Source organism: Cydia amplana, chromosome 1, assembly GCF_948474715.1.
Source record: "Cydia amplana chromosome 1, ilCydAmpl1.1, whole genome shotgun sequence".
Taxonomy (NCBI): domain Eukaryota; kingdom Metazoa; phylum Arthropoda; class Insecta; order Lepidoptera; family Tortricidae; genus Cydia; species Cydia amplana.
The window spans coordinates 28,675,830-28,688,701 of NC_086069.1; the positions used below are offsets into that span (position 1 = coordinate 28,675,830).

At 36.8% G+C, this 12,872-nt stretch overlaps 1 protein-coding gene across 2 annotated transcripts in view; it reads left to right on the forward strand.

The window, feature by feature from the left end:
- LOC134652257 (pyrokinin-1 receptor-like) overlaps nt 1-12,872 on the forward strand; it is a 95,449-nt gene that overhangs the window by 29,490 nt on the left and 53,087 nt on the right. For both annotated transcript variants that reach the window (XM_063507431.1, XM_063507437.1), the window contains exon 3: nt 6,995-7,102. In XM_063507431.1, coding sequence (XP_063363501.1) covers nt 6,995-7,102 — 108 coding nt within the window. The remainder of the gene's footprint in view (nt 1-6,994; nt 7,103-12,872) is intronic.

Genomic DNA, 12,872 nt, shown 5'->3' on the forward strand with positions numbered 1-12,872 from the left:
TAAGCTAGGAACTTGAAACTTTGCAAAAAGGTATTAAATTAAGATACAAAAAAACTAATTTCAGCGTTTTTGAAAATTCATCCCCTAAGGTGGTGAAAAAGGGGTTGAAAGATTGTATGGATATCAAACATTTTTTCGAACGCGCGACTTGAATCTTTCTATTTGGGAATATTATTAGAAGACAGGAAAAATTATTTCAGCGTTTTGTAAAATTCATCCCCTAACAGGGTTAAAAAGGGGTTGTAAGTTTGTATGGGGTTCAAATTTTATTTTAAGCTAGGAACTTGAAACTTTGTAAAAAGGTATTATTTTAAACGGGCAATAAATTAATTTCAGCGTTTTTAAAAATTCATCCTTTAAAAGGGTTAAAAAGGGGTTGAAAGTTTGTATGGGGTTCAAATTATATTTTAAGCTAGGAACTCGAGACTTCGTAAAAAGGTATTTTATTAAAAGCGAAGAAAACTCATTTAGTGTTTTCGAAAATTCATCCCTCAAGGTGGTGAAAAAGGGTTTATAATTTTGTATGGAGATCAAACATTTTTGTGAGTAGTAAAATGGTATATTATTAAAATACGAGAAAAGTAATTTCAGCGTTTATAAAAATTCATCTCTTAATTAAAGGGTCGAAAGGGGGTTGAAAGTTTGTATAGGGTTCAAATTTTATTTAAAGCTACATACTTGAAACTTCGTAAAAATGTATTTTATCAAAACAGAAGAAAACTAATTTCAGAGGAGGCCAAACATTTTTTTGAGTGCGGGACTAGAATCGTTGTATAAAGGCATATTATTAGAATACCTTAGAATACCAAGAAAAATAATTTCAGCTTTTAAAAAATTCATCCCCTAAAATGGTTAAAAAGGGTTTGAAAGTTTGTATAGGGTTCAAATTTTATTTAAAGCTAGGAACTTCAAACTTCGTAAATAGGTAGTTAGGTAGTTAGGTTTTATTAAATAGAGGACATGAAAATCTTCTAAGGGGGTTTAGAGGGATTACATCGAGGACAATTTTATTCAGTTAGGGGCTTGAAACTTCGTAGGTTGTGAAAGACAAGTCTCATGCGTTGTATAATATTAATAATTAAGAAATGATTAACCGTCCTACCGCAATCTCTTGCTGCATAATGTTCTAAGCTAATGTAGAATATATAACCACCAATATACAAATCCACGCGTACGAAGTCGCGGGCAACAGCTAGTTATATATATCGTTGTCTGAGTACCCACAACACAAGCCTTCTTGAGCTTACTGTGGGACTTAGTCAATCTGTGTAAGAATGTCCTATAGTATTTATTTATTTACGAGCTAGTGTGGTGATAATTAATATAATGCCTCTAGTAAGTAATAGTGTCACCAGTAAACCCCAAATTGCCCTGTAAGAGTGTATCGACATGTAATAGGTACTTATATGACCAACCCTCGTCGGCCTATCCGTGACAGATTTAGTCTGGCCACAGATTGCATAAATCGTTATGGAGCAGATATGCTATTCTGTATAAAGATAGGAATTTCATTCATATAGTTGGTCAAAACAAAATGATCAGTAAATAAGAAAAAAAACTATACTAATTCTTTTTCTTTTGGGTGCTAGTACTAGTGTAAGACAAAGATAGTATGATTCTCTCTGTCTATGTTTGAAATAAGACAGTCCTTTGACAAACTATAGACATAGGTACCTAGCCTGATTTTTCGAGGACTAAACACCAGTGCTACTAGTGCTAGTGATTAATTAAATAACTACCTATAGACTCAAGTGTTATCTGATTTGAGACGTTCTAACAAGAATTAAAATTACATCGAATAATGCGAGTTAATTTTATTGTTAAAGCGATCCTAATATTTGAAAATTATCTACTGTCTGAAGTGGATTTTATTTTCGAAGTACATTATATTCCAATTAAAAATGATAACCAATGTATTTATTTTAAATTTATTGATAATTATAATTAACTTCCAAGAGATGCTCACACTGTGTTTATTAATTGGCGCGGTATTTATTTTTATTACATACTAGCTTCTGCCCGCGACTTCGTCTGCGTGAAATGATTATGATGATGACTAATAACAGGAACTTAAGAGCCAACAGGAGCTAAGATTTAAATATTTTAGGTAAATATACCCGTCTCGCTAACGGAAGCGGCTCCTAAAACTAGTGCGATAAGGACAAGGCGAAAAATTCTGCGTAAAAATCTCACAAATCGAGGTTTTGTACTCGACTGTTTCCTCCTCCAAAACTTAACCAATCGTAACCAAATTTGGAAATCTAAATGATTATGACATTATCTGTGTCGGACCGTTTTGCTTTTTTGACAAATTGATATCAGTTTTGAATAGCACGCCTCTCATTGCGGCATAGTCAATTAGGCCATTTTGGCCATTTTTGAAGGGCTCTAGCGCCTTAAAAAACAAAAATATCAAAAAAAGCAAAACGGTCCGACACAGATATTGACAATATTAATCTGTTTTGAAAAAATCATTGCTCTAGCTTCAAAACCCACGGAGGAAACAGTCGAGTACGTTTGTATGGAGAAATGACCACTCCTGTTGGCTCTTAACAAAGACTGGTGCTATATTATCTGTGCTCACGGTTCATGCTAAGAGCATTTTTATGGTAATGCGGGCCGCAACAAAATAACCCTCCAAATAGCGGGCCGCAGTTTTTTGTCAACAACAATCGGTTTTACCGCGACATATTGGGTATCGGTTTGGGCGATTGGCTCGGTACAGGATTACTTTTAAAATTGCAATTTAGAGGGCACAAAGGGTACCTAAGCCTCTGAATTTGGGAACAAAGCAATATTTCATTAATCCAATATGCTTACTGATACAGTCGACAGCAATATTTGCTAAGCGGGCGATGTGTTCCAAATGATCTTGACGCGACTTTATTATTAAGAGAATAAGAGCGCGTCATGGTAATTTTGAACACCTCGCCCGCTTAGCAACTTCTACTGCTGACTATATATAGCTACTTAGTTACTTAACATTCGGATTGTGGCTGCAGCAGCGTTACTGCTGCAGGTTTGCGGCAACGGGATTTTTATTTCATTTTTATGCTTGGTAGTTGGTGGTGGTCCTCGATACTTTATTAGTTTAATTTTTTTATATTAAAGGAAAAAAATATTTTGGAATTAATTTACTTGCCTACTTTGGTGTCCCACTGCTGGGCAAAGGCCTCTCCTCGTTTTCTCCACTCGACCCTGTGGGGTTTATGCAGAAAATTCAGTTAATTTAATTTATTTATTAGTTTAGTTACTAATCTTACGAAAGTCCAATGGGAAACAATGGCTCCAAAACTGGCTATTTGAAGCCATCAGATAAATCACGGAGGCCTATTTCCCGGGGACATGTAATAACAACGTTATGACAATGATTTAATGCCCACTTTGATAAGACACCGTTCCGGGACCCATCCTTTACTGAGGGCCTACCGCGAACCACTTTCGACGTCTCTCTCTGTCGCACTTGTAAATTCGTACGTAAGTGTGACGGGGAGGCAACACGTCGAACGTGGATCGCGGTAGACCCTCTGAGAGTAACGCTTCGTTCAACTAAAATAAGGACGCTAAGCATGAAGAATTTCGTATATTGACACGCCATTTCCTATCTCTATCGCACGCGCATAATGGGTTGGCCGGTCGAAGTATTTAGCAGATGGTGCCATCATAGCTTGCCCTGTCAGTCCCTAGAATTGTGTAAAATTTGCAAAATGCTCCGGATGCCAGCACTTTAAGACAAATCTCATAGAAAATGGGGCAAGCTATGATGGCGCCATCTATGCAAACCTTTGACAGTTGCCAACCCCAGTATACTGCTGTGCCGCCATTGTGTCGTGTGCTTGTCCCACTGTGCTAGCGGGTCACCAATATATATAATTATGCGCGTGCAATAGAGATGGAAATGGCGTGTCAATACTAGCGTCCTTACTGTGATGATGTAGGTATCAACTATTCGTGGTCATACATGTATTGTTGTCACATTTGAGATGGCTCCGAAAAATATCAGCTTTGGATTCTGTGGATCGCAGACTTTTTCACAGGTATACAATGTACCTAGTTACAAGATTGTCTGTCAAAAATCAAAAGTGCCAAAAAGCCATTGGTAGTATAAGTAGTATTGAATTCAGAATGAATATGTGTTTGTGTATTATATTGTTTCCGGCTGGAAAGCTTCAACTTTCCGTCCGCTGCGCTAAACGAAGCTCCCGCTTTCCGGCTGATCACATGTTTAATTGTTTATCCACCTCTGCTTCGCCTCGGCCAACAATTACCATAATTATGATGTGAGACATTCTTACTTTAATGCCCTAGTATATAATATACTATGCTTTTGTAACAGTATATTCAAGGTATGACTTCGTTACACGTCATATCTGTTATATTTTGTTGCAAACAAATTCTAGCTTTATGAGGCATGAGGCATTCTCTGCCGGTCAACCTTAAGGGAAAGCAGAAAAGATTGTAAGTAGTAATATTGTTGCGCCCGAACTGAACTTTTCTTTGCTATAGTGTCTTTTATTTACATTGTTATTTTAAACATGTTTATTTTATTACAAAAATTATATTAACTCACATTTATAGATGGGTCTATCGCGAAATTTATTTTATTACTTACATGTATTTACCGACCCGCGAAAATCCCCCACTCCGCGATAGACCCGTTTATAAAATGTGAGTTAATATGTGTTAAAAACGCGAATAAAAAAAATATATTGGTTATTTGGTTAAAATAAAACTTAGAAGGAAGCTTTATTTTTCCTTTTTTTATTACAATTCCATTGAATGTCATTCGCCCTATGTAGGCACTAAAATAGTTTTACGGTTATGACAGAACAGCACTAATAATTATTATTATTACTGACAATAAACTTCGCGTTTCTACATTATTACATTTATTAGATGTCGTCCCGTCATGCTATCAAATGAAATTAACATTAGGGGTAGAGTTATTTTTGTTTCGTCCGATTTTAAAACGGAACAAATTTATTTTTTTCTATTCTACTCGTAATACTACCTACTCTACTACCTAATCTACTACCATAGATTCAAAGACTGCCAATTTTGCTTGTATGGTGGCAGCTATTCTGTGCGGAAAGAGGAGTCGTGGAATGTATTGGGCCCCATACATTCCACAAATCTTCTCTTTCCGCACAGACTCTAAATAACACAGAGCATTCTTGCAAAAGCGAACGTATCCTTGTAAGAGATCTCTACTAGTTAACCTTTGAACAATTGAAAATTAGATCGTTTGATATTTGATAATATTTAAACCCCTTTGCAAAAACGGGGATGGTATATAAGCTTATTTTGTGTTACATCAATGTTTACATCTCATTGTCGGTGCCAATTCTATTATAGGGGTGTAATGTTTACTCACAGGGACAGGGTGTTTCCTGTAACAGGAGCAATAAATTAAACTGTAGGCTGTAGGTACTCCTCAAACTGACCAACATTTATACAGCCACTTTTAAAAATAACTTATGTTTTGATTTTTATTACACTTTAAAGTTTAAAGTTTATTCTAAGACGCAATGTACCTACTGCAAATTTTGTTATGTTTAAAGCGTGACAATGCAACGTCAAACACACTGATGTCAGCGTACATTGAAGGCAATATTTATTATGTATGAAAGACAGGAATTCTAAAGGATTCATAATTTTTAAAAGTTAATGTTTAACAAAAGTTTTATAGTTTGAGGAGTATAATATACCTATGTTTTAATTATTTGCTCGTGTTACAGGCAACATCCTGTATATGTGTATAACACAACATAAACACCCTAAAAAACATAACTTTCGGCAATGGGGTAAAAAATACCATACCGAGTAGATATACACATCAATAACAGTAGGTAGCGCTAACGGTAAAAAAAATATTGCGTCGAATAGACTTTGACAATGCCTAGAACATTCTATTGAAAGTTTGAAAAATGAAAACACAGTGTTGCCAGAGAATTCGATTTCGAAATTGATGTTCCTTTCATGTCACCGAAGTGAAATGTCAATAGCAGGTTGAAGTGTCACTCTTACAATATTTCGATTATACGCAGATTATAGGCAGTCTAATAATAAATTTACTTCGAGTGAGCTCTTTGTTTTCTTTTAATTTTTCGTTTCCGTAAGAGCATCCGCTAGCTGGCGCGGGTGCACGGAGCGGACGCACGCACGCAGTGTGTTACTACAAATCGATATGGGTCAAATTGCTTAGCATCAATTTGTTGTATGACGGTCGTTTGACGGGTTAAACAAAATTCCATCTTGTCTTGTGCCAAAAAAAAATATTATCAAGAACGGGACACTCGCGCATATTAGAGGGACCTGAAGGTAACCTCCGTTAAAGTCAATTTAGTTAATTAATGAACGTCGGAGGTAATTTCCAAGTTAATTTAATACGTGATTAAGTTCTGTTGTATTTGCTTAATAATCACTGCTTGCGACTTTGTCCGTGTATGAGAGGCCGAATCTGACAATTAGAAATAGTCTTCATTTTGTTTTGATACGACCTGTAATCGTGTAATTAAACATACACATTTTCATATTTATAATATTAGCAGGGAAACTTGATAGGTCATCTGGAAGTGGGTTAGGTTTTTGATGATAGGTGAGTCAGTAACCTAAGTCAGTGAGAAAACATGTAATGTATCTTAATAACCGGTTGAGCTATATTCATGAAATTTGGGGTTCTTAGTTACCCTTAAAGGTCTTAATAAATGAACCAAATTTCATAAGTTTATGTTTAATAGATTTTGAGTTAAGTAGAGGTCAAAAGTGGCTCCAAATGTTTCGTTTAGTATATGTAACACACGGCCGCTGTGTCGCCAGTTCTCTTCTTCTGGACTTGGCTTGACGCGCCTGCCACGGTGTTTAGATGATATTTATAACTTTTTGTATTCTCATATATTTTTTAAGATCGTCATTTTTTTAAATGGTTAAAACAATATTAAAAATGACGATGTATTTATTTGACCCCCTTTCTGACGTAATGTTCTTTCCGCAGGTGTACATCGTGCTAACGTTCCTGTCGGGGGTGCTATATTTCCTGTCGACGGCCATCAACCCCTTTCTGTACAACATCATGTCCAATAAATTCAGAAACGCCTTCAAGGTAAGCCGATGAACCAATTTACCCATCAATGTCTATTGTTGGCTCTGAACCAAGAGGCTTGCACGGAAACTAAGTTTAGTAAGTAGTTACACCGAAATTATACTTAGTTAACGCGTTCAGTGCTCCGTTTCCAATCCAAAATGAATACACGTAGCGTGTTCTTGGCAGTGAATGTGTCAAGAGGGGCGTAAAGCCAAGAAATTAGAGGGAAATAAAATAAATTAGAGGGAAATTTATCTTTTATCTCAATAACTCTAAAAATATGACATTTGTTTGAAATTTTGGTCGTCAGATCTCTCGACTATATCCACGGAATACATTATTAATTTGTTCTGTGGCTAAGTATACCCTGTATATCTGTCATTATTAGCTATTTTATATTACAAGCCACCGCGTTGCCATGTTTAGGAGTTATACCGACATTATACTAAGTTAATAGGTAATACATATATAAAAACGGTTTTGAATAATATCCAGAATTCGAAAGACTGACAGCAGTTTGAAATAATATTATTGATTTAGGCATATTTTATGTAAAAATATGCTTCAGAAACTAAGTATGCTAATAAAAGTAGGCAAGTTGAAATAGGTAATATTGACATAATTTCAATATAGTACGTAATGAAATGCGAGGCAGCAAATGGCAATTTAAGTACTTTTTCTAATTCTGTATTCTTGAAATATTTGTATAAAATGTGTCTGCTTAAATAAACAATTTGAAATTAACTTTTAGAACTTCAAATTTGATAGGTAACTATGGTATTCTTATTTCAAAAGGTTATTGATATAGGATGACGCACGCTAGACCGGGCCGTGCCTGGGCCGAGGCGTGTCATTTTCTATGACGGCTGATCGGTGATCACGTGGTCCTTTTGTGAAGCTCCGTCCCGGCCCGGCCCGGCCTGTTGTAGCGTGAGTCATCCTTATACAATCATTTGAGAATCGGTATTTTTATCATCATTAACAACACAGAACATATTAAAGAGGTTAGAATGGCTATCGCGCGCAGTTAGTATCGGAACCGGTGTCGCCGCTCGTTCCTCTCCACATTTACTAACACTCGCGCAACGGCAGTAAAAACTAGCTAGCGCCTTGTGTGCGTGGTGAATGGATACGCCTCCTTTAGACAGATTTGATGACTGGCTTCTTAATCTGAACGTTATTGTGGCGCAAAAAGGCATGTTTACTTCGTTTTTCGGTCAGCGCGGGCGAGTAGCATGCGAGCGTTTGCTCAAAACCGCGGCTACACGTACCCTGCTCGCATCGCCATTCTAACTTGTTCTGTGATTAACAAGCTTTTATTCACTGACTAATATTTCAGATCAAAGACCTAACCCATTTCGACTTTCACGACCTAGAAAGTTGAAATTCGGCGTCCAGCTGTGGAATTGTGTGAAGTTATCTAGTTATCTGGTTATCTATACAACTTGGCACACATTTAAGTAGATCTCATTTACTTTGTCGGTATTGCTCCTATTTTCACATTTGGGCTGATTTCTATTTTGGATAAAATTTAGCTGTCCTCATTCTGGGCGAAATAAATACGAAAATCACTAGTTGTCCCGAAAACATAAACATACATGTCCGTTCAGCTACTAAAATACCACTCGTTTTCGTAACTCTGTACAAGATTTTTAAGACAAGCGGTAAAATTGGTCTTATATTGTACAGATTGAGAAACTCTAGCCGCTCACCAAATTATATCGAAATCTAATGAAAAAAACCGGCCAAGTGCGAGTCGGACTCGCGCACGAAGGGTTCCGTACCATTACGCAAAAACAGCAAAAACATCAAGTTTGTTGTATAGGAGCCCCACTTAAATATGTATTATATTCTGTATTTAGTATTTTTTGTTATAGCGGCAACTGAAATACATCATCTGTGAAAATGTCAACTGCCTAGCTATCACGGTTCATGAGATACAGCCTGGTGACAGACAAACGGACGGACGGACGGACAAACGGACAGCGGAGTCTTATTAGTATTAGGCTTAAAAACGGAACCCTTATGGATTCGTCATGTCTGTCTGTCTGTCTGTCTGTCCGTCTGTCCGTCTGTCTGTCCGTCCGTATGTCACAGCCACGTTTTTCCGAAACTATAAAAACTATACTGTTGAAACTTGGTAAGTAGATGTATTCTGTGAACCGCATTAAGATTTTCACACAAAAAATAGAAAAAAAAACAATAAATGTTGGGGGTTACCCATACATAGAACTGAAACTCAAAAATTTTTTTTTCATCAAACCCATACGTGGTATTTATCTATGGATAGGTCTTCAAAAATGATATTGAGGTTTCTAATATATTTTTTTCTAAACTGAATAGTTTGCGCGAGAGACACTTCCAAAGTGGTAAAATGTGTCTCCCCCCCCCCCTGTAACTTCTAAAATAAGAGAATGAACATTACCATACAAACTTCCACCGAAAATTGGTTTGAACGAGATTTAGTAAGTAGTTTTTTTTAATATGTCATAAATCCCCTAAATACGGAACCCTTCATGGGCGGGTCCGACTCGCACTTGGCCGCTTTTTATTGGATAATTCATTTCAGAAAAAGATTATAAAATTTACAAAACTATCAGCCCTATAATAAACATCTAAATTGTAATCATTAAAAGATAAAAGCCGATCATAAAACGTTCATAAAAATATTGGTTTTGTGCGGAAAGTTTTCACGAGAATCATTATTTTTCTTTGTACTTCGGTTAGAGTAGGTAATGTTTCGTTTCTGAATGTTTTTTTTTCTCTTATATCTCGTGCTTTGAAGTGTTTTAGTGTTTGATATAAAAGTTTATTAATACTATAAAATTGCTATAAATCTGTAATACTTGATTACGAGTATGATGATGACTTCAACGAGTTGTTTGCCACTTTGTCTTATTTATATAGGCTCTATATTTAATACTAACGTTATCTAGTTTGCGTCGGGAACTATACATAAACATAATATATAAACGTCGATTGAGAAACTTTTTATTGGGTATTTAATTAGTGAATACCTTGACATTATTGCGAGATTGACTTGTTTCTTGATTTTTGACATTGAGATAGGTATTAAAATTAATGATTAATATATTGAGATAATAAAATAGCTGTAACCTGTGACATATTTACAGGCAGACGTAAAGTTACGTTTTTGAAATTTTGGCTGTGGTTTCCATTTGGAACCCTTAAATAGGTAGTTATTTGATTAATCTCTCGTGCTAATATCGAACCTAGAGCAAGCGAACGATACTATAAAATTGAAAGATAACAAAGTGGAATCATGAGCGTTGCGAGGGTTTCAATTTTTAAGGCACGAGGGTACAAACTTTGCTCCCGAGTGAAACACAAGATTTTTACCACACCGCGAGAAAAAAATCTTGTGGATAAAATGCAATTTTCTCATCAGTTTTTGAAGTATAAAGAGCATATATAGAAATGAAAAAATCGGACCTCTGGTGTTTACCACACCCATAGGGCCGATTTTTTAATTTCATCATCATTTGATAAATTCCAGATTACTGAGCTAATAAAATAATAGGTACTTATGCAGAAGCCATTGCAAACCTCATCCGGGTCTGCATAAGTATTGTTTTTATTGGCTCGGCTGTATTTATTATATACCTATATATGTATATACCGTAAAAGTATAAGACTTTGCCCACCGCGTCACAGTTCAGTAAAAGCGAAATAACTTAAAAGTAATCGAATTTAATCTATTGTGAGACCATAGACTAGGAATCCTCTAGACAGAGTTTAGAGCAATTATTTCATGAAACTGATGCTGCCAAAAATACGGGGGTGCGGGGGGGACGAGGTGAGCGATTCCCGTTCCGTGATTGGTCCGTTCAAAGACACGGACTAATCACGGCACGGGATTCTGGCACTTTGACTCGAAGATGGAGTAAAACTACCGTATATAGTGGCAGAGGGGGTAGCGTTACTATGCTCAGTCTAGAGGTCTTGTCTGTGTGTGAGACATACTAACGCTGAACGCTGCTCGCACTGTTAGTGCTTGAGAAAGGAGACCTAGGTCACCTAGGCTCTCCGAAACATGTCGCAAGAGTGACTTAAAACAAGTGAATCTAAACCGTAACATTATTCAAACTTAAAAGTATAGTTACAATTATACAGTTTCTGAAGAAAGCGAAGAAAGTGTATCAGTAACTACTTTTACGGAACGTTTTTGAATGATTTAAATTCAAATTGAATCATCTTCATTACAATGAACGTTTGAAATTTTAAATTTCTAGTAATCGTATTTGCATACAAAACCTACGATTAAAACGTACGACGGCAATCACATAATATGTAAATCGGGGGTTTTTGTGATAATAACGAGTAACTCATAAGGTACAATTAATATTGTACTTTGGAACGGTATTCTAAACCTCGATAGACCATTTCTTTGTGAAATCAGACCGCTAATTTTATAGTCTACTAGCGACCCGCCCCGACTTCGCACGGGTTAACAAATTATACATAAACCTTCCTCTTGAATCTCTTTATCTATTTAAAAAAAACCGCATCAAAATCCGGAGGTCGCTGATTCAAACCCCGGCTTGTACCATTAAGTTTTTCGGACCTTCGCCAGTCGCTTTTCCAGATGAAATCATTTTGATTTCACAAATTAATTTAGAATTGGCCTCAATGTTTGTTGAAACCATCACGCGCGAGTCATTCACCCGGCAGTTGCTTGGAGCTGCCCTCTGACCCGCGACAACTTGAAACGGTACCGTTAAATGTTAATTAATTTCAGGGTGTAGCGCCTAAACAACAACATTAAATGTTATATTTATCCTCGAAAAAAAAGTTGTTTTTTTAGGAAAAATAGACTAGTAAAGTGGTACAATAGGGAAGTGTAATAACCAGGTACCTACTTAAATACTGAGTCTTTATGAAACGTCAAAACAATTTGTTACTATCATAGATCTAGAACAGGGGTCACCAAAATGCGGACCGCGTTCCGGATCCGGACCGCCGACTAGGGGTCACAAACTCGGTTTCACCGAAATCGAAAAAACCGGAAAAACCGGGTTATTATATTCTTGTGTCTCTTGTGGCCAGGTCATCAGTATAAGCAAACTTCCGCGTTCCGCGAGGTCGAGTTAGGCAGGATACGATACGACTCAACCATCGGAATTTCCAGACCTACTATGACAACTAATACTGGGCGGTGTTGAGAATGTGGGAAATTCACAGAATGTACTAGCACGTACCTACTGTTCGGCTGCCACTGGAGTACCGTCCACTACTCTTGTTGTGAAGACTAGGTCCGGGTGGTGATCACTTCTCCATCCAGTAGATTAAAAAAATATATATTTGAACGTTCCTCTGCCTATGTTAGAATCGGCTAAGAAAGTGTTGTTCCTATCTGCTCAGTCCATGATGGCCTTCCTCATCAGATTTCCTATATCCTCAGCTGATGTAGTGGCCGCTACCAAATCAAATCTCGGTAGGTAATTTATTACCTCGTTCAGGGAGTTGGGTATCATTATCAGCGGTGTGTGTTTCCTGAAAGAGGACTATGTCAACACTGTTTTCACGTAATATTTTGTGTAATATTTTACAAATTATACGTAAATTCGAAATCACCGAAAAAACCGGAAACCCGGTTTTGCTGTTTCACAACAACCGAAAAACCGGCTTTCTAAAATACGCGCGGTTTTGTGACCCCTACCGCCGACCTATATTATTTTGTTACTTATTTAATAAACTCAAGTAGAAACAGACCGCGGTGGTCAATTTATTTAAGAAACCGGACCCCTGAAGAAACTACCTAATTAGT